Raw genomic sequence first — 23245 nt, forward strand, 5'->3', positions numbered from 1 at the left:
AATTCACAACATTCTATAGTGTTCTCATAATGTTATGTATATTTCTGATTACAGTATTTTCATCTACTTCATCAAGTGATTGCTGACATCGCCTATATATTGGCTAAAATTATGACATTTTAGTCAGAGTAAAACTGACTTAAATTATTGAACAACACATGATGATTATTGATGAATTAGGCTATGAATATAATTTAAAGGATATTTTCAACACAAAATAAAAACTGTGACAAAAAGGTGTTGATTTTCGTCGTGATGGCTTTTAGGCTACTTTATTCAACTGTAATTTTTTAATTAAACGTTGTCTTCAATATTACTTTAGCAGCTTATTTCAACAGTGCTTTTGAAACAACAACAAAAACGAACGGCTTAGTTTTTATTTTCAGAGCTACAGAAAAAAGACAGCCTGTATATTTACCACGACTGATGAAACTTAAACATAGGCTACATCCTACATATTTTTGTTCAAAAAGAGGAGTCGGTCTACCTGCACTGGTACAATTAGCCCGGCGGTGGAAAAAACGTGCTCCGCTGGAACAGATGTCGCAGGAACAGCGAAGTACAATGCTTGTAAACCGATTCTCTTTTACCTTCCACCACAGAAAGTGTTCCTGGTATACGGAGATTCATGGCTCACTGAAGTAACTTTAGATTTTGTTGTCACGCGAACAAAAATTACTCGCGTCGTAATCCTCACCAAAAAGTGTGTCGAGCACTGTAATTGCTGCTCGATCAGGCAGAGAGTCACTTTGTATGGGTGTGACAGAATTTGTAACAGTGCTGTAAAGCTGTTTCAGATGCTCCTTTACTCTCTCTCTCAAAGCTCTGTCTCAAGAAAATTCAGATGTTTGTGTGTTGGATCCTATGTTGCGACAGTACTGGATAAGTTTGTGTTCAGGTTCTTTCTGCTGTTGTTATTTGTGGATCTGGCTACGTTGCATTTATGTCTGACGGTAAAAGATGCGATGCTCGTCTGAGTTGCCTCGCTGGTATCGCAAGACATTTTATGTACAAATACTAATAATAATGCATTGTACTTGTGGTACATTTGTGTAACCGTTTGGCGCTGCACATCTTGCATTGAATTGTATTTCCATCTATTTTGTCGAATTGAAGCCAGACATCACTATGCAACTTTGAAGGCATGTTTCTCTCTGTTCTTTGGTCTGGACTTTGGACCGCACGCTCTGGCAACGCTAACCAATCAGAGCTCAAGGTGCCGCCCAAAATCACATACCTCAGCCGTTATAAAATGCTATTTGACGAGTTTTGCCACGGCAAGCACCACTCACATTTTCTTCAGGAAATGTACCCATCTAGTTCTACTTAACATCTCCTTTTGTGTTCATTGGAAAACAGAAAGTCAAACCGTGAGTAAATGATGACTGAATTTTTATTTTGGGGTGAACTATCCCTAGTAGGTACAGTTAAATGTTTTGTTTATGTTTCGCTGGCAGACGTGACAGTGATTTTGGACTTTTGTTTTTGAATTTTTATCTAATAGACATTAACTAAACCTTTAAGCATATACAGCATGAATGCCTCTTGTTGTTCTTGGTTGTTTGTCTTCTGTTTGTTCTTTTTTGGAACTGATAAACTCTTAATGATTTTAGGTCTCAATAATAGAGCTTTTGTTCCAGGTTTCTCTGTGGGAAGGAGATCAAGAAGAGGAAATGCATATTCCGACTAAGAACAAGAGTTCCCCCGAACCCCCCCTCTAAATTGTTCCCGGAGAAAGCCCAGTACAGTGAGGGTCACAGGGGCCACAAGAAAGGGGCTAGCAGAAACAGGTTAGTTTCTTTTGTTTAATTATTAGTGCCTCCGATTTATATAAATTATTATATTTTAAGGATACTTTGATCCATTATTTGATAGATTTATTAACTCATTGAGTTAGACTGACTACTTTGAATCAGTTTAATAATTTCACAAACCAATAACTCTGGAGTTCAAGACTAATTTTTGATTCTTTTTGTTCAGACTTCACTGGTTGGACTGTATGTTTTTTGTTGGACGCAACCAGAGAGGACAATGCAATGGAAAGACGTGTTATCTATTTACAGTATTTTTATTATTATTATTATTTTCTATCTTATCAAAATCTGTTCTGCAAGCTTACAATTTGGCTAAAACATAATTTATTTTACCATGACACTGTAGATTGAGCAAAAAAATTAAATCACAAAAAATTCTGGCCTTGTCCATACTAATAATAATAATAATAATAATAATAATAATACATTTTATTTTTTATAATGCATCTTTAAATGTATGGGAAAAAACAAGATCTAAAAATCAATCACATCATAAAACAGGATAAAAAAAGCAAATAAGTCAAAAAATGTCTGAAGTTTTATGTTTTAAAATTGGATTTAAATATACTAAGATATATTTCGTTTACATTTTCTCTAATATATTTTTGTTTGAAAACACATTGTTTTTGCTACGCTTATGCATCTCATCTACATTGGAAAAGCTTTATGAGTTATTGGAACAAGACTTTATGAAACACTCTCCATGACCAATTACTTTGGAAAGAATGATGACTGTGTTTTCAACCAAAAACGTGTTAGTTTAGACTAGGGATGTGCACGAGTAGTCAAATTTTTGAATATTTGTTCCACAATAATTATTTGAATTGTAAAAATACTATTTGAATTTCGCAAAGTTTTGCTTGCTGGCCATATATACAGTGAGATGCATGTTAAATCCTGAACACACAAACTAAAACTGGCAGTTATAACAGAACGCACTGGGTGGCGCTGTTGAGTGTGGACACAAGTTGATCACATTTGTTGAGCAAACGGTTCTGTTAGTACGTTCAGATGGACACCAGAAAAGCAGGTTATTTTGAGAATTTGGCTTATTGTGAGAAAGCTGGGTTCCTGTTTAAATGTACTGGATAAGCGGTGAACACTTTACTCTCGTATGTGTGCAGCTCGTCAGAAAGCAGAAAACCCTGTAGCAACGTAATTCCCACGATGCTTTAAATAACAAACATGGCATCCGAGAAAGACTTTGCTAGCTGAGGTAATTGACATTCTATCATATAAACTGGTGTGTATAAATGAATATAGTTCACTGAACACATGGATATGCTTGTTTTTCTCAACAAAAACATGACATGAGAAACAATATAAACATGATAACCATTATATGGCGAGTGTTTATAGTTGTCATGTACGTTAACTGCGTCACTCTACTTCATTAGCGGTTTCTTTTTCTTAAATAAAATAATTATATTATTTTTTGGTTTTCACGCATCGCTTGTTTAAATATAAATATAAACACAGTACATGATATAAGCTTGTTTTGATTATAATTAAAAGCTTGTTTTCTTTAACCTTTATGACTAAAAAAATCATTTTAAAACGTTTCTTTCTCATTAATTACCTTCATTTAAATGATAGAATTTTCGAATATTCATTTTTTTATGAGCTTAAATATTCAAATACCAAATTATTGATGAATGCCCATCCCTAGTTTAGACGTGGCCTCAGATATTTAAGAACCGTTAAGGGAACCGAACTTCGAAAATCATTAGAATGGATCCAGTTCTGAATAAGGTGGCACAAATTAAAATGCTCATTTAGCATTTTTTATCTTAAATTCAATAAATATTACATTTTTTCTTTGACAGCCTAAACCACTTAAATTCTAAATGTTTCCTTTTAAGAGCCAGTGTCTTCCTAGTTTAAGTCCTTTGTTTAATTTTGTTTAAGATCCCTGCCTAACTAAAATGTTAAAAGCACAAGCAATTATTATGTCACAATTTAAAAAGTATGCCATGTGGAACAGTCCTTTACAATGACATGAGTCGGCATTAACTTCTCCTGTTGTTATATATCCTATATCTCAATCATTAGAGTGCTGGCCCTTCCAATCTCAGAAGTGTTTGATTACACCAGACAGGAGAGCTGGATTTATCGTGACACATCTTTAAAACTAGCAAGAGTGAAGAAGGACGGACAAGAACTACATGCTTTAATTACATCCCTCATTTCCAGTTTAATGCCACTCAATGCACTTCAAAGCAACAATATCAAGTCAAACAATTTCCTTGTCTTCCCAGATGTGATGCAACCAGTCACTTCTTAAGAGACAACTGGAGTTTGATTTTAATATTTATCTACGCAATGATTAATGCTTGTCAAACTTTACCATAATTAGACAGCGCATTGAAAATGTAATCTTATTCAGAACTGGATCCATTCTAATGATTTTCGAAGTTCGGTTCCCTTAACGGTTCTTAAATATCTGAGGCCACGTCTAAACTAGGGATGGGCATTCATCAATAATTTGGTATCTGAATATTTAAGCTCATAAAAAACAAATATTCGAAAATTCTATCATTTAAATGAAGGTAATTAATGAGAAAGAAATGTTTTAAAATAATTTTTTTAGTCATAAAGCTTAAAGAAAACAAGCTTCTAATTATAATAAAAAAAAGTTTATCATGTACCGTGTTTATATTTATATTTAAACAAGCAATGCCTGAAAACAAAAAATTATATAATTAATTAAGCTCAAGCAAATCGAAGAAAAAGAAACTGCTAATGAAGTAGAGTGACGCAGTTAACATACAGGACAACTATGATAGTTATCATGTTTATATTGTTTCTCATGTCATGTTTTTGTTGAAAAAAATAAGCATATCCATGTGCTCAGTAAACTATATTCATTTATACACACCAGTTTAAATGATAGAGTGTCAATTACCTCAGCTAGCAAAGTCTTTCTTGGATGCCATGTTTGTTATTTACAGAAGCGTCGTGGGGATTACGTTGCTACGAGGTTTTCTGCTTTCTGACAAGCTGCACATATACGAGAGTAAAGTGTACACTTATTTAAGGGTCATTGAAGTATGCATATACATTTAAAAAAATTCAAATTAGCTATAGTATTTGTAATGCAAAAATAAACAAAACATTTTAAAACTAAAAGATTAATTAAAAAAGAATTATGTCATCTATGGCAAGTTGGGCCAAATCACAGGTCATCACGGGCCAACTTTGGCCCAAGGGTCCTAGTTTGGTCACCTCTGGTTTAGATCCTCAAATCTGTAATGACATGTTTAGTGGGTGGAGATGATGCATTGATTGACAGTTTTAGAGAGATTGTTGTGTTGTCATTATGCTTAATAGTGGTGATTGGAGTTTTCTCATTTTCTGCTGTTGCAGTAATTCCGTTCCTGCAGAGAAGAGGAAGAAGAGGTCCAAATGGCTGCTGGAGGATGCAATTCCTAATGTAAGCCTTTCACTCAGAATACTGGGGTAACATTTTACACGATTGAGTTTTAAAGGGATTGTTTACCCAAAATTTTAAATGTTGTCATTATTTACTCACCCTTATGTTGTTCCAAATGCATATGTCTTTCTATCGTGTTCCCCAGAAAAATAAAAATAATACGATTTTGGAACAATATAAAAAGTGACATAATTTTCAGTTTTGGGTGAACTGTTTCTTTAATAAAAACTAGAAAGTCTCTCCAGCTGTTTAACATGACCTTTCCATTCTGTTAAATTGTGTGTTCTGGTTATGGTTTGTAAGTCAAAAGGTTTCTAAGATAGAAAAATCATTCTGATCCTTGGGATTTGAAGAAATTATGTTTTAAGTTCCAATGTCAGTAGTACATACCAAAAACAAAAAAATATTCAAGAACATTCCTAAGTACTATATCATTGTCTTTTATTACATTGAAATTTTGTGAAATTTAAGGAATAGTTCATCCACAAATAAATATTCTGTCATCATTTATTTACCCTCATGTTGTTCCAAACCCATATGAATCTATTTTATCAGTGGAGCACAAAATAATATGTTAAGTTGAACGCTAACCCCAGTCACCATTGATTTCCATTGTATGAAAAAGACGTAATGAAAGTGAAGGGTGACTGAGATTGTCATTCCACCTAACATCTCCTTGTCGGTTCCACGGAACTAAGACAGTCATACATGTTTGCAAAACATAAGGGTGAGTAAATTATTATAGAATTTTAATTTTTGGGTGAACTATCCCTTTAAATATGGTATCTGCTTGACTAAAGGTTATGGGAGATCAGAGAGTCAAATGCATTTGGAGTTATGTATAAAGCCAAACCTCATCAAAATGATAGGCTAATTGCATTACTTTGATAACAAAGGCCTGATTAGGGACCATTTAATAACTCTGAAGTAGATTTTGAGTTCTTTACCGTACACCCACAACATCCCTAAATAATGCAGTTTGTGCAGTCCTTTTGAAATTAGATTTATGAAAAGGATAAAAGAAGTGTTGGACTTCTGAGACTATATATGACTGTAAAGGGTTTAAAGGGAAAGGAGGAGACGAGAATCTGCTTAACAATATAAATAAATGATAGTTTAATATAAAACTGAAACAAAAAGACAAACACACAAAGGTGTCGGAGAGCTGTCCGTAAATCTCTCTCTCTGTCGCTCTGCCATCTTCGGTTGGCCTTTATCCCTCTCGAAGGCTAATTAGCCTGATTAGGTGCTGGGTGTGTAGCATCACGGCCCCGCCCTGCCACATTACTCCCTCGTTCTCTCAGGCCGGGGAGCCCCCGGCATGACGTACATCCCCCCTTTCCCTGGGGAGGGGCGGGCCCTCTGCCCCGTCTGCTGGCAGGTCATCCCTGTCTACCTGGATGAGGGAGGGAACTAGGGGAGGGAAACAAAAAAAAAGTGGCACCTACACTCCATAATGACGATCGTGCCAAATTAACAAAACATTTTAAAAAAGAGAGGGAAAAAAACCCACTTACTCACCTGTTCTCCGATACGATGCAGCTTGGTCCTCGGCCACTCCTCCACCCTCTAATGGACGGCAGCCACGCCTCCCCGAGCAGATCGGAGGCAGTCTTCCGGCCCCTGGTGGACTAAACTCAACTGGTGGTCTCAGACCCCGCCGCGTTTCAGCGGCTGGTAGGGGTCTCCTCTGCTCCTGGCAGCGGCCTTGACCACTCTAGGTGGTTGGTTAGGAGCCCCTTCTCCCTTCGCTGTCTGTGGCCGTACCTCCGCTCTCAGGCGGCCGGGCTCCTCCGTCCCCCGGCAGATGGCTGCGGCTGCTCCATTGGGGTGGATGGTAGTGGCGAGGACTCTACTACAGCGTATCCTCCTCCTTCCCGGATTTTGGCACTAGTGTAAAGGGTTTAAAGGGGAAGAAGGAGGCAAGAACCGGATTAACAATATAAATAATAGTTTATATTATATAGGGATAAAGGCAGCCGGTGGCGATGGTTGAGAGAGAGAGATTACGGACATGCCCGTAATTCTCTCTCTCTCGAACCATCGTCACCGGCCGCCTTTATCCCTCGTGCACCTCATCAGGCCGATTGGGGACCGGGCGTGCAATATTCTGACCCGGCCCCGCCCCCCTCCGCTCCACAATGTTAAAACATTTTTATTTAGGAAATCAGGAATAGGGATTGGACTATATATTATTATCCAGCTTTGAAATCAGAAATGAGAGAATGTCTCTAGATATGATGTAGAGTTGTATAATGTATACCTCCGCTTAGTTATTCATGAGAAGGTGTGGCCTTAACCTCAGACTTTTTCTGCCAGCATGAGCAGAAGTGCATTTGTATGGTCAAAAGCACAAAGTTGTATCAAACAGCGCTAAGAGCTCCTTTGTCCATCATTATATCACTGACAAGGAAGCACTGTAATTTATTGAGATAACCTCCACGGCTCTATCAAAGGAGATCATAACAGTCAACTAGCGTGTTACTACAGTACCGCCCATAGAATGTCTTTGGGACCGCTGCGTTATGCTGTTTCGTGGAAAGCTTGTAGGCTCCTTTGGTAGAAAGGCTCTGGTGCTGTTGTGTGTCTGTTTGTGGCATGTGCATCAGTGTAATGACTCCAGGTGGACACATTACAAAGGTTCAGCCCTTTACACCAGTGATTATTCTGTATTAAGTAAATGCGTTAATTACGATTAAGAAAAATTAACACGTTAGCTTGACAAGAGCTTTGAAATTTCGATGCAAGGTGCAAAAATGTGTGGATTGTATGAAGCACTTTCAATGTAATGTTTCAATCAGATTTGCTAGCTACACACCCACACACGGCAAGATGTGAGATAAAAACATTTAAAATACAGACAATTCTTTTAAAATTTAGGAGCATAATTAGTAATTTACACAATAGTTATTGGCTGATTGATGAGGTAATCAAGAATGTAATCCATAAAATGTAACCGTAATCTGATTACACACATTATAAAATGTCATGTAATCAAATTACACTTACTTGATTTTTGTGGTCTGATTACATAATCCTGATAATATGTAATGCGCTACTACCCAGCACTGCTATTCACTACTAAAAAGAAGACATACAGGGGGGTTATTTGCAAGTGCTGTCTACACTGGTTTAATGCCCGATTTAATAAAGGAATTATGCAGATCAGGTAATGGTTCAAACGCACCCACAAAATCACTGCTGAACGCAATTTGTACGCACAATTCCGATCTTGTGGACTGATTTGAGTGCTATATAGCGAAGGATGGTGCATACCGCTGTATTTGACACACTTTAGCAGGACTGTGATCCAGACACCTGAATCATCTCTTTAAAATGCAGAAAGTGTGCTTGACTACAATGCACATCTGTTTGTTACTGAAAAAGCTACACTGTTTTAAAAACAGCCGAGCTACTTTCATGATACTGAAAAATGTAGCTAAATTAGCTAAATTGTAGTTTCTACAAGTTAGTAACTCCCCTCTCATTCTGTTTTTCTGCATTTTCTAAAAAGAAAAGCACTTAAATGACAAATTCTTCTGAGAAGTCTCATCCCAGGCAGCATGGCTTATAATGCCATGGGCAACTTCAAAGACAGCATTAGAGTGTCTTTAATGAGCATGATGACTGTTATCATCATAATCAAATTATTGATAATTGAGTCGATGGAGTGTAATGAATTTTAACATTGTATTTCATATTGTGTTTCTTATGTCAACACAGAATGACCTCACTTCCACCTGGGGCACCAATCATCACATGGCCAACATATTTGACTTCACGCTGGACGAGCTGCAGAGTTTAAAGAGGTGAATTGAACTTTATTGTACACTCAAAAATGAAAATTCTCTCATCATTTACTCACCCTCATGCCGTCCCAGATGTATATGACTTCCTTTCTTTCAACAGGTTTGAAGAAAATTAGGAACATATCTCAGCTCAGTAGGTCCTTATAATAGAAGTGGATTAAATGAATGTCTTATAAAGTATTACGATCACTTTTGGTGAAAAAGATGAATATTTAAGTACTTTTTAACTATAAATTATTGCGTCTGGTATGTAGCAGTATGCAGGTTCACGAGAGAGCTGAGGTCACGCGGTCTTTCCAGCAATGGCAAAAAAAGTATCCCTTTAAGTATAAAGGAAGTTGGATGGGCACCTCACAGAAGTGGTTTTTTGGATAAGCGCACATTATTGACACTGGAGTAGCATGGTTTATTTACCTCATCTGTGCTATTTGTGACTAGAATTAAATGTTTCTAGTTTTGTCGTTTTTGATCAACAACTTACTTTGAGGAACAGAAAGTATATTAAAAGAGACATTATTCAATGACAAATGGCTTGCATGGATCTCATCTGTGGACACACATTATATAGAAATATGTCATTTCTGCAGGATTAGCATCAACAAATGGAATTGCAAAAAAAAGTACTGTTTCAAACAGGTTTCGAGAACACTACCTCTTCTATCATTGACCAACATACAGGATATTCTTTCCCAGAACTCACTCCATTGGTTGAACTAATTTTGCCTTTTGGGTTGTTTGGGTTGCTCGAACAAACAGATACATTTTGGGTAGCGCCACATTTTTTACAGTTTTCGGGGACCTACAAATGACTATATTTTAATGACAAAATTGGAAAATAATTTATTCGAACAAGCTGATTATTTTTCTATTCTCCAAAAAGAATTTATATGCTGTAAATAAAAAAAATAAAAAAAAATCTTTGCCCTAAATATAAATAAATAAATATTTATAAAATAAAAGTTCATAGATGCATTATTAGATGTATTGTTGTGTATTAAAACCTTGTGCACATTTTTCTATTCTTCTATTTTTATTTTTTTTTGTTGTGCAAATTTTGATTTGGTGTGCATAATTAGGCTAAAATAAGGCATAATCAATTTATGTTGGGATATTAGCTAATTATTCAAACTTGTCCTTTCAGTGACATTAGGGTAATCCGTCAGGACCCTGAGGCATATCATAAAAGTTAACCGTATCATACAGAGATCTGTTCTTTTTAGGTTTGATGGCTCATTTGATATTTCTGCCCTTTAATTTTTTGACAAAGTCATCTCACCTGTGCTAAAATGGCCAGAAATTATGTCGCCTCTCCGTCAATGTACATAATAACTCTAATGAGGTCCCAATCAAATTCAGTCTCTCTTCATCAAGGCAACAGACAGCACACTTAACCTTTTCTCATTACCTTTTCAATTGAATGCTTAAGCATCTATTTATTTGCTTTCGAATAATCATGCTAATTTGCATCAATTTCCCTTTGAAAAATCGGAAAGGTCTCTCACAGTTTTCCCAATCACAAACCCACCCCTCGGAAATAGATTTTTTTATCAACACAGTGGGTGAAGCAATTTAATTATACTTTTCTGTGAAGGTTATCGTCTTTCAAACAGGCCTGAATAATGAGGGAATTGGAAACACTGTTGGGGCGGACAAAGCTTTCAGATGAAAAGAGAAACCTTGAGTTGGTTTTGGCCATAATAAAAAGGGCACATTGGGATTCCATACAAAGCCGTGAACTGTAGTTAATGATTGCCATCCTTTGAATGGTACTGTCAATAAATTCTGTTCAAATCCCAATCCCAACAGCGCATAATGTGTGAAATAGCAAGCAGCAGGTCGGAACTGTATTCTTTTGTATTGTTTACTATTCTGTTCCATTGGCCCCTTCAGTGTGCCTAAGGCCAAATTTAAGTAAGATGCAGTTTTATAAAGTCATTTCGTTCCAAGTCTTGTTGGCAACATTCACAATGAAACAGAAAACGGTTGTCCTGTCAGTATTAAATACGGTAAAGTCCTGTTCATACACAGTTTGGTAATGAAAGAGAGTGACAAATGCATTCTGTAACTAAAGAGACTCTCTTACATTGTCAGGAGTTCAGTTGATGTGTGTTGTGTGAACAGAGCCGCACTTGACAAATAGTTGTCTGTCACATTTTTGACAGAAGTATGGCATGAGGCACGCGCTTCGGGGTATTCGCTGTTAATCATTCATTTTATAGCTGTCAAACTTATCTCAGAATATGGAAAATGGCAGAAAGTAACAGTATTGTGTAGTCGGAGAGCCAGACATAAATCCTGTTAAGTGTTTGGGTGGGGTAGCAGGAAAATAAACCAAGTGCCTTTACTTTTTCAGCCCAACCCCCACCCATTCATTCACCTTGCTCAATTATGGCATGTAAAGGCCATTTATCACAATATAATCAATTCCCGTTGGATAAAATCAGGCCTTGTTCAAAAGCATTTTAATCTTTGAAGATCCTGTGTCACTCATTTACAGATTACGGAAATGAAATGTGTTGAGAATGGTGTATCAATTGGACATCGGTTGACTTTGGTATGTTCAATGGTTTTTAATTGATATTAAAAGCCTTCATTATCTCTGTCTCTTTTTATTCTTAGTACTAGTTCAGGACGGACGTTCAGTTTGGACCAGGACTCCACCGACGCTGCCAGTACATCTGGATCCGCCACCACCAGCGTCTCCTACGACTTTAGGTACATTTAATTTTTCCATGAACTGATGCTTCTTCAATCAGATGGGAAAGCATGCAGGTACTCTCATCTAAAAAACTGACCAATTCACAATCCTCAAAGTGAAGATAGAACTTTCTATACATACTATTATTAACAGCAGTAAATTAGCGGTAAATTAAACATGTGGAATGTATACTGAAAATGTATTAAAATACAGTACTGTGCAACATTTATTTTTAAATAAATACAGATAATTAACTTCATGCATAGTGCCGTAAACATATAAAAAATGAAATTAACATTTAGTTTGACCACCATAGGCTTTTAAAACAGCACTAATTCTCCTAGGTACACCAGGACATAGTTTTTCATGGTTGTTGGCAGATATACTCACTGAGCACTTTATTAGGAACTCTATGGTCCTAATAAAGTGCCTGATGTGGTCTTCTGCTGTTGTAGACCATTCGCCTCAAAGTTTGACGTGTTGTGCATTCTGAGATGTTATTTTGCTCACTACAATTGTACAGAGTGGTTGTCTGAGTTGCTGTAGACTATCTGTCAGCTCGAACCAGTCTAGCCATTCTCTGTTGACCTCTCTCATCAACAAGGTGTTACTGTCCCATAGAACTGCCACTTAATGGATGTTTTTTGTTTTTTGCACCAAAGTCAAGAGACTGTTGTGTAGTTACAGAAATACTCAAGCCAGCCCATCTGGCACCAAGAATCATGCCACAGTCGAAATCACTGAAATCACATTTTCTCCCCATTCTGATGGTTGATGTGAACATTAACTGGATCTCCTGACCCGTAACTGCATGATTTTATGCATTGCACTGCTGCCACACGATCTTCTGATTATATTATCACATGAATAAGTAGATGTAAATGTGTTTCTGATAAAGTGCTCAGTGAGTGTAGGATGTTCCAAGCATCTTGAATTTAGGCTGTCTCAATTATTATAATTATAAAATATAGCTGCAAGCAGCAGTACCGGGGACAAGCCTATAATCGGCAACATGAGCAGCCAAAGAAGCATCATGACATGTTTTAATGCCTTATAATTTACATTGAGCAGTTTTAGGGCTGGGCGATATGACGATATATATGCAGATGTTATAAATAATTACGTTATGTAAATCCCACCCCCAAAAAAAAGAATTTGCTGACATATTAGTGCCCCTTTCAGTGGGCAAGATTGCCTGAAGTTAGTAACATCTGAGAGTGATGAAGAAAACTTGAATGACTATGGAAATACAGGATGTGGTTGATGTTGAAGAGTTATTAAGAAAGCATTAAGCTGCAAAAGAAAGATCAATTTAGTCTTGCATGCTGTCTGATCAAGGGAATATGTGTGATTTCTATGAGTGCTTGCTTTATGATAAGCATTTGCAGTATCTTGGGTGCACGCCTGAGCAATCAAACATATTTATGAAATTTCATTATTCGTGTAAACATGGTCGATTTTGTCCTAAACGAGTGTAAACAGTTTCCAAAAAGGATTCATGTATATACAGTACAAAGAAGCAAGTTTCAAGTCAAGATCCAATGAACACTGTAGGAGTAGTTAGAATGTGTATGCTTTCAATGAAATTCAAAATGGTGGACTGGCAATTGGGTAGACCATGAAAAATATGGCATCACTGTCATCACCATAACCCAATGAACCAGACCATTCTCATGAACATAGGCTAAAGTATTTGATAATAGGCCAAATAATTCAGGATTTTAGGCCACACAATAACCAATAAAAGCTATTTTTCATATTTTATTATCAGTAGGTGTACTTTATCTCAGAATATGGAAAATGGCAGAAAGTAACAGTATTGTGTAGTCGGAGAGCCAGACATAAATCCTGTTAAGTGTTTGGGTGGGGTAGCAGGAAAATAAACCAAGTGCCTTTACTTTTCAGCCCAACCCCCTTCATTCACCTTGCTCAATTATGGTATGTAAAGGCCATTTTCACAATTTAATCAATTCCCGTTGGATAAAAATCATGCCTTGTTCAAAAACATTTTAATCTTTGAAGGTGGCACTGTGCCGCAACAGCTCAGGTACCATAAGGGCATAATGGCTATCACATGTAACAAGTTTCATTTTAATAGACCAAAGCGTTGCCAAGATACAGCCTTGAGACCTGTTTGGCATGCTCACAATCAAATTCACTGTTGATTGGCAACTGGCGGCCATGTTCCTCAAGATACACGATTGCAAGTCTGTCAAAGACACTGCATGCACATTTTGAAGTCAATCAGACCAACGGTTCAGTAGTTAGAGCCACTTTCACATTGTTTCCAGTTATAGGGCTACCAAGTGGCCAAGCCCTGTGACTTTTTCTGTGTGTTCTCATATTGAGACTTGATATAATTGTGCCAAGTTTGGTGAAAATATCTCATTCCGTTTAAGAGTTATATCTATTTGCTTAAAGGTGCTTCTTACGTGCTTCTTCTATTGGTGCTTTCGTTCCGATCGGAGGAACGGCCTAGAAAAAATGCTGCATGTCATCTCAGGGCTTGATTGCCATGACATGTGCCAACTTTCGTCAAAATACATCAAAGCGTTGCAGAGATACAGCCTCAAGTCCGATTTTGCGTGTTCTTCGTCAAATTCGTTGAAGCGCCATTCGAAAAAGGTTTGGTCTATCCATCAATTCCATAAATTCTTGTTAGCACTGCCTACGAGCATCGGTGCAAAATTTTGTGAAAATTGGATGAACGGCCTAGGACGAGTTCGAAAAAGTATGTTTTTCTAAAAATTTAAAATGCCAGAAAATCTAGTCAGGTGGAAATCGATACCATGGCATGCTTTCGACTCGGCATGAGCTCAGGAATCCGGGGAAAATAATTTTGTCTCAAGGATTTGTCACTGCATTTCATTGGCTCTGTACTTGTATTTTGCACAATGACAATAAAGTTGAATCTAATCTAATTTAGGATTAAAAAGTTATTAGCATAAACATGAGTGAAACTTTGACCTGTTGGTGGCACTAAAGGGTTTGAGCTAGACACTCCAAATTTGCTTTGTTATCTGTTTAGACTGGCCTCTATCTTTGTGCAAAATGTCATAATATTCCCAAGAACGGTTTTATGGGCTGCCATAGACTTCCATGGCAGAACAATAATAAGAAGAAGAACACTAAAAACACTTCTCCATTTCAGGGCTTGACCCGTAACTATTAAAATTTTGGCCACATGCATGCAGGGGCGTTGTAAGGGGGAGGGTTAGGACAATTCTAAGAGCCCTGGACAGACCGGGGGCACAGCAGAACCCTCTTTTTTTGCATGATTTTGTGATAAACGCCCACTTCACACGGGTAAGCTAGAATGAAGATGGCTCTTGCGTGATAATGAAAAAATATCTATTTTGTGGGCTTCCTGTCAATTGTTCAGTGGTTTAATCCCAAAAGTGCTTTTTATTTCAAGCACAAAAGTAACTTGACATTAGTACAGTACGGCGCGACTCACGCTTGTGTGCACCATGTTTGACTGGATCGTGCAATGGACCATAAAACCTGTGGACTCATTAGTATTAAACCAGCATTATTTGATGCACTATGGAGAATGTCAAGCATCTCATAAAGCCAGAGAGCCCGACATTCCAAACAGTACTGATGAGGAAAGGTACAAGAAAGCATTCCATTATGTGTTCCATTTCTGTAGTAACACCAACTACTGGTATTTTGACAGAAAGGTTATAGATTCATATTTAAACCATATAAAAGGACAGAAAAGTGTACTCTGTTAGTATTATAATGATAGCAGTTTAAGTTGTTGATTCAAAGATTTTAGGCTACTTTTTCCATATCAAAATGCAATAGTTTGTTTAATAGAATAGTTATATTGATTGACCTACTCGATGACAATCCATCCATGGTCTAATCTTTCATTCTTACAAATGAAAAAAATAAGTTTGAGGACTTTAAAGCCTGGACCCCCATGAATTATTGACTAATCTGTCAGTTTTTCTCCAGTGTAAAAAGTGTTCTGTTCCACTGCTCTCTGATTCTATTGGGAACAGTCTAGTATTGTTTGCCTTCAGATATTCCAAGAGATTACATAAATCAACATTTGAAACATAAAAAGCCAACATTTCCATTTGAAGCACAGTTCAACTGACTTGATCAACCACTCTAATCTGTATATTTTCATTTATAATGTATAGTTATTTTTATTAAATGCATCATTTAAGTTATTTTAATAAATTATTTAAACTTAAATTTGTTTTAGTGTCTCTTATTGAATGTGTAATCATGTTTATACATTTATTTATAATGATAATGCTTTTGAGAAAAACAAAACAAAAAACAGAAAATTGTTATGGGTTGCGATAAGATAGGAGGCACATAGTATAAAGTTTTCAGGGGGCCCTAAGATCCAAATAGTGCTTCTCCATTCATGTGGTATTTAGAGTTCTCCATTTGTGTTTTGCTAAATTAAAGGGATAGTTCACCCATAAAGTTGAATTCTGTCCTCATTTACTCATCCTCATTATGTTCCAAACCTGTAAGTCTTTATATCTTTTGTGGAACAAAACAGATGTTAATCAGAATTACTGTCTCAGTCACCTTTCACTTTCATTGGATGGAAAAAAGATGCACTGAAATTTAATGGTGACTGAGGCTAAATCTCCTTTTGTGTTCCACAGAAGAAAGAAGTCAAATGGCTTCGGAACAGCAAGAATTAAAAATGTTTGCGTGAACTATAATTTTAAGTATATTTATTTAAATTATACTTGATATTTTAATTAATATATTATAATTATAAATGAATAATAATTATAAATAAATACAACTTAGAACACATGCCTGTGGTATTTGAAATGCGTTTTAAAATAACCAATAAATCAATTAATTGATCATTAATTTAAATTACATTTGTAAATGTTAATGGTGATAATGAAAATACCTGAAATTTGACATGCCTAAATTGAACAACGTTTTGTATGTTCATTGTGTATAATCAGTGAGTCTGAAATCCTTTACATTGCAAGCTTACAGCATTGCTTACATCTAAAATTGTTTAGCCATGTGGCTGCAGATTCATCCACAGCAAAATACTTAAGAGTTCCCATGCGTCCTGGAAAACCTGGAATATTAGAATGCTGTTTTCCAGTCATGGAATATGATAAAAATACCTAAATGTCCTGGAAAATAATTATTTGTCCTGGAAAATATTTCAGAGTTTGTTTATACTGTGGTTTCCACAATATACAGCTCTGGTTTCCACGATGCAGAAACAAGGACGGAATCATTGAATCCAGTCATAAAAAAGGCATTAGTAATAAAACATGGAATGTCATCAGAGTTTGAAATATTTGGGACAAAAACGTTTGAATAAGTGACAAAGACAATAGAGAATATTTGAATGCACAATTAATCAAATGAAAATCACAATATGTCCTAATGTGATTATTACATCGCTAAAGGCTGCAATTTAATTGAATAAATATATAATCTGCATGTTCTGCACGCTTCAACTGAAAACACCTCATCATTAGCATCATGCTTGCATTGTGTGTTTAGTAGTTGACCTGTCTCCACTCTTAGTATTTAATTTGAAACTGCCTATAATAAAAATAAATGAATACAAGGGTTGATTTTCTTGCAGTCACAGTGGTCACAGTGAAGGTCGGGCAGTTGAGAGAAAGGTTTGATCCGGGTAAGAGGTGCGGTCTGTGGATCGCACATGTTTCCTTCCTCATCTGGGGCTAGAGGTGGCTTTCTCCCAAGGCATCACATTGCTTGCAAAAGTCTCGGGAGACTTATAGAAAATTAACCATAATTTTACTATAGTAATATTGTTACCATGTTTTTGGCAGAAACCATAATTTTGATGTAATTAATCATGGTGTTACTACAGTAATATGGTGTTAATATAGTAACCCTGATTAATTTTGTGGTTACTATGATTTTACTACCAACTAGCATGGTGATACTACGGTTACTGTAGTAAAACCATGGTTCATTATTGTAAGGGAAGGTTAGGGTTAGGTTTAGGGGTTGGTGTTGGTGTTGGCTCTCTATGAGACTCTAAATAAACACAACAAACATGCTTCAGTGATGCTCCTAAAATGAATGTAATTATTTAAATAGGGGTGCAAACAGCATGTAACATTATTTGCACTAAGAGCAAAAAAGGTGCTTTATATTGCTATCTACACTTAGTGTAATAGTTTCTCACCTTTGGAGAAGCAGTTCGCTACATGGCTCAGTGTGATAATAAAAGGGAGTATGAAGTGCTTTTTTTTTAAATAATTTTCTTATCTTCCCTGAGGTCCAGTGATAATGTTACAAAGGTTTTTTTGGACCAAAACAATCACAATTTAGTAATATATGATCATTTTCTGCCCTGTTTTGGCCCTCTGTCTGAAATGCTCTATTTTGGCATAAGTGTTGGGTGGCCAGACGTCCCATTTTTCCCAGGACAGCCCTGATTTAAGCACTTTTTCTAGTGTCCTGACTTATTCTGAAAAAAATATTTTTTGTCCCGTATTTCCCCTTCCCCTCTCGATCACCCATGCGGCTTTCTCAGTCACGTGAGAATTCTAATCTAAGTTAGCCAGGGATAAGGCTGGTAAAACCAATAAAATCACACAGTGTTATTGAAGTATATAATTGGATTAAACTATCCAATCACAATCCTCTCTCAATAGACGTCCAGTTTGTGAACTGATTGAAGAGTACATTTGAAAGAGCTCATAGATGAAATTGCAGCTTGAAAAATGTAAAGGAAGTGTGCATGTTCATATAATGAGGATCTTCAAAAAGAGTTTACATTTTAAAAATCGAGTCACAGACAGAGCCTAGTAAAATGAGGTGTGAGATTTGTGGAGCTCTCTTTTCCATCACTCATGGAGGCCGCACTGACATTGCACAGCATGATCATACAAAAAAGCATGTGGATGCTGCTAAAAGTGTTAGCAATTTTTATTTTTTTTGCAAAGTTCAGAATCTGACAAGGTACATACAAATGAAGGACTTTGCTTATCATTCTGTTGTGCACGTTCATAGATTTGCACATTTCTGACCTGAGGAAAGTCTTGCAGTCTAGGTTGGAGAAAACATTTGTACCCTCTGACATTAAAAAGCAGTTGGGTGCCCTGGTTGAAGATGGTGACATGCAAGCGGTTGATTTCTTTTGTGCAGTGAGAAACTTTTATTCAGCATCGGTAAATTGCCTCCAAAATTGGAGCCGCTCATTGGAAAACACAGAAAAACTTCAGTGGGCCCTACTGAGAGAACACTACTCTAGAATCCCCACTCTGAGTTTGATTGACGAAACCACGCTCTTTGATGAGTGGGCTTGCACAAAACATTGTCACTCGTCGCATCACTGTGTGGAACATGAATAAGACCATCAACTTCGGAGTCTTAGCCAAGGTCGTGGAGTTTGTTTTATGCCTGCCTGGGACATCTGCATCTGTGGAGCGTGTGTTCTCATTAATGAACGCAGCATGGACAAAGATAAATCGCACACATATAGACACCGGTACGCCTGGCCGTCGAACGCAAACAGTAGGAAGGGTCGGTGTCGAGGCAAGATGGCGACGTGGAAGTATGTGTCCTTCAGGTCTATTCCCGTGAACCAATCTAGCTGTCGAACGCAGGTTAGAATCTGTCTCTGCGTGAGCATTTTGAACGGGAGTTTGTACAAAGCCCGGCTGAAAACTCGCAAGTCCAAGATTGGTCGCAACCCACCACCTTTCTTGGGTACGATGAAGTAAGGGCTGTAGAAACCCTTCTTCATATCGGCTGTAGGGATGGGCTCTATCGCATCCTTGAGAAGAGAAATCGACCGCATCCAGGAACTACACAGAGGCGGAATGACATCTTTAAAAAGACGCGACTTTAAAAGTACATTCAACGCCTTCTGTGTATTGCTATTTTGTGAGTGAAAATAAACTCTTTAAGATAAATAAAACTCTTTTAGGAGGGAGAACACTCTTTTAGACAGAAGCGCTGTCGAAGCATCCAGGGGCATGGACTGCACGGCGTGCAGAGAGAGAACGCCACTGGAAATGCACTGTAGAGGAACAGTAGTGAGACTCCAGCTTGCTGATGCACAACCGCTTGTCTCCGAAGAAAAAATCTGACTGACAGACACATGCCCACTTCCCTTTATACCTGTATGTCCAGGGGCGGGACATGCAAATTCTGCCAATTTCTCATTGGCATTTTCTCAAATTCAGAGGTACGCGAGGTTCCCGAGCAAGACCCCTTGTGTCACTTCATTCAACACAATGTCGAGTGAGTGACAGAAGGGGAAAGAAGTTTTTGAAATTGATGACTTGGACCAAATAATAAATAAAAGCAGCCAATAAGTGCCCAACATAGATGGGAACTCCTTCAATACTGTTTAAAAATCACCGCAGGGTGATACCTCAAGAAGTTGGTTGAGAAAATGTCAAGCGTACATGTCTGCAAATGCGAAAAGATGAAAAGTGTGAATTTGCTCATTTGCACGAGACCACAAGTGGCAGGTGCAATATCAGTGTTTTTACACCACTGATATTGAGTGTGGCAGTAAGTGGGGATATTTTATGATTATATTTTTTGCATTACCTAAAAGGCTGCTCAGCAAGGAAGAAGCCACTGCTCCAAAACCATCATAAAAAAGCCAGATTACAGTTTGCATGTGCACATAGGGACAAAGATCTTACTTTTTAGAGAAATGTCCTCTGGTCTGATGAAACAAAAATTTTACGGTTACATCATTATGTTTGGAGGAAAAAGGGTGAAGTTTGCAAGCTGAAGAACACCATCCCAACCGTGAAGCATGGGGGTGGCAGGATCATGCTTTGCTGCAGGAGGGACTGGTGCACTTCACAAAATAGATGGCATAATGAGGAAGGAAAATGTTGTGGATATATTGAAGCGACATCTCAAGACATCAGCCAGGAAGTTAAAGCTCAGTCGCAAATATGTCACAAAGTCAAGGTATTTGAGTGGCCATGACAAAGCCCTGACCTCATTCTGATAAATTTGTGGACAGAACTGAAAAAGCATGTGCGAGCTAGGAGGCCTGAAAACCTGACTCAGTTATACCAGTTCTGTCTGGAGGAATAGGCCACAATTCCAGCAACTTATTGTGAGAAGTTTGAGGAAGGCTGCTCAAAATATTTGACCCAAGTTAAACAAGTTAAAGGCAAAGATACCAAATACTAACAGTGTATGTAAACTTCTGACCCACTGGGAATGTGATGAAAGAAATAAAAGCTCAAATAAATAATTCTCTCTACTATTATCCTGACATTTTACATTCTTAAAATTAAGTAGTGATCCTAACTGACCTAAGACTTTTCTATGATTAAATGTCACGAATTGTGAAAAACTGAGTTTAAATGTATTTTGTAAGGTGTATGTAAACGTCTGACTTCAACTATCGCTAATGTGTGTTACCAGAATTCATTTAACTTAATTGAATCAATTGAAATATTTGACAAATGTTGACATAATGATATATTTCAATGGTAAGAAAATATGTGCATTCATAATGGGAAAATAAATGCCACTGAAATTCAATTCTAAGGGACAGATATTGCTGCCTGAGAAAACGGTTAATTTCTGGCACTGGTGCTACTGCCCTACACCTTTTCTCACAAGTGTCCTGTTCACGGCTACACTGCAGCGTAATCAATATTGCTGTAGTGGGACAATTTGGCAGAGCAGCTGTCATTCTCGCTTCTTACCTCCCCTGCTGGGGTTGCACTCTGCTGCCCACAAGTTAAAGAGCAAAAACAGGCGTCCATCACCACCTGATGTAATGTGTAAACTGCCTCTGACAGCTTAGAGACAAATGTGGTGTCACATGGATTATTTATGGTTATGGGCACTTGTTTGCCACCGTTTATTTTAGTGAGTCAGTGAAGGCAGAGAAATGGCTAGTCAAACTATGCCAGAACTGAAGATGTCATCACTTACCGTAATTTCCGGACTATTGAGCGCACCTGAATATAAGCCACAGACACCACAGAGTGGTGGTGGCGTAGTGGCTAAAGCACAGGGCTGGTAATCAGAAGGTCACAGGTTCTAACCCCATGGCCACCACCATTGTGTCCTTGAGCAAGGCACTTAACTCCAGGTTGCTCCGGGGGGATTGTCCCTGTAATAAGTGCACTGTAAGTCGCTTTGGATAAAAGCGTCTGCCAAATGCATAAATGTAAATGTAAATGTAAATAAGCCGCACCCACTGATTTTTAAATAAAATATCATTTTAAACATAAATAAGCCGCACCTGTCTATAAGCCGCAGGTGCCTACCGGTACATTGAAACAAATGAACTTTACTCAGGCTTTAACGAAACACGGCTTGTAACAAAAATAAATAGGCTTTAACGAAACACGGTGTGGCAGCAGGGGCGTGGTCAAGCGCCCGTCCGGGAGAGAAAAGCGGTTAGGGCGCTTACACCTTTGCTAAATTATGTCTAACACCGGTGTCTAATTTCAGTAAGCATGGGGAGAGCGGCTTAAAAAGGCAGCAGCCACAGAGCTGAGAGAGTGACACACGTCAGTCTAGTGTTGGCGCATAGAAGAATTGAGAAACTTTATAAAATTGATTGTAAACATTGCTGTGGCCATTAAAAGCCTTACCTGGAACGTCAAGTGCCCTGCTGAAAACTATCACACTGGTGCCCGTGTGACAGTTTTCCCAAGGACACGTGAAGCAGGGCACTTGAAATTAGACACCGGTGTTAGACATAATTTAGCGCATGTGTAAGCGCCCTTACAGCTTTTCTCTCCCGGACGGGCGCTTGACCACGCCCCCGCTACCACACACGGCTTGTTATAAAACATTTGCAGTAAACAGTAGCCTACCAAGAAAGTAATTGGTCACTATCTTCCTCGTCCTGGGCACTGAAACCACTGAAGTCATCTCCTTCGGTGTCGGAGTTGAATAGCCTCAGATTTTGTCTTTTTGCACTGAGTCAATTCCTCAAGCTGCTGTTTCCAACGTCTTATCATCGACTCATTAAGACCAAGCTCCCGTGCAGCAGCTCTATTTCCTTTTCCAACAGCCAGATCAATCGCCTTCAACTTGAAAGCAGCATCATATGCGTTTCTCCATGTCTTTGCCATGGTGAGGGTGACAAAATTACTACCGTAATCAGAATGAGGGAAGTTTGAGCGCTCGATTTAATCTAAACAGTAAACAAAAAAGTTGTTTTGACCTTAACCCGTTCGGCAATTTCATTGGTCTAATGAAAGCTTCACGCTGCCGAAAAACTGAGCACGTCACAGAATATTTTTATTTTTATTTTTTTTTTATAAAATTTGAAAGCGGGAAAAATCCATATATTAGCCGCGTCATTGTATAAGCCGCGAGGTTCAATGCGTGGGAAAAAAGTTGCGGCTTATAGTCCGAAAATTACGGTATGTCAGTTGCAAAAAGGATGGGTCACTATTGGCAAAACGATTAGTCCATATACAGTCACAGTCAAAGTTTACAGTCAAAACAGTGTGATAGTTACATATACTTTAAACGCTTATTCAGCTTCCGTTAT

At 37.7% G+C, this 23245-nt stretch overlaps 1 protein-coding gene across 2 annotated transcripts in view; it reads left to right on the top strand.

Annotated features, from left to right (window-relative positions):
• LOC127620914 (fibrinogen C domain-containing protein 1-like) overlaps nucleotides 1-23245 on the top strand; it is a 251198-nt gene that overhangs the window by 221613 nt on the left and 6340 nt on the right. For both annotated transcript variants that reach the window (XM_052094262.1, XM_052094263.1), the window contains 4 exons: nucleotides 1641-1790; nucleotides 5181-5247; nucleotides 8971-9056; nucleotides 11676-11771. In XM_052094262.1, the coding sequence (XP_051950222.1) occupies nucleotides 1641-1790; nucleotides 5181-5247; nucleotides 8971-9056; nucleotides 11676-11771 (399 nt within the window). The remainder of the gene's footprint in view (nucleotides 1-1640; nucleotides 1791-5180; nucleotides 5248-8970; nucleotides 9057-11675; nucleotides 11772-23245) is intronic.

This window comes from Xyrauchen texanus, chromosome 27, assembly GCF_025860055.1.
Source record: "Xyrauchen texanus isolate HMW12.3.18 chromosome 27, RBS_HiC_50CHRs, whole genome shotgun sequence".
NCBI classification, from domain to species: Eukaryota; Metazoa; Chordata; class Actinopteri; order Cypriniformes; family Catostomidae; genus Xyrauchen; species Xyrauchen texanus.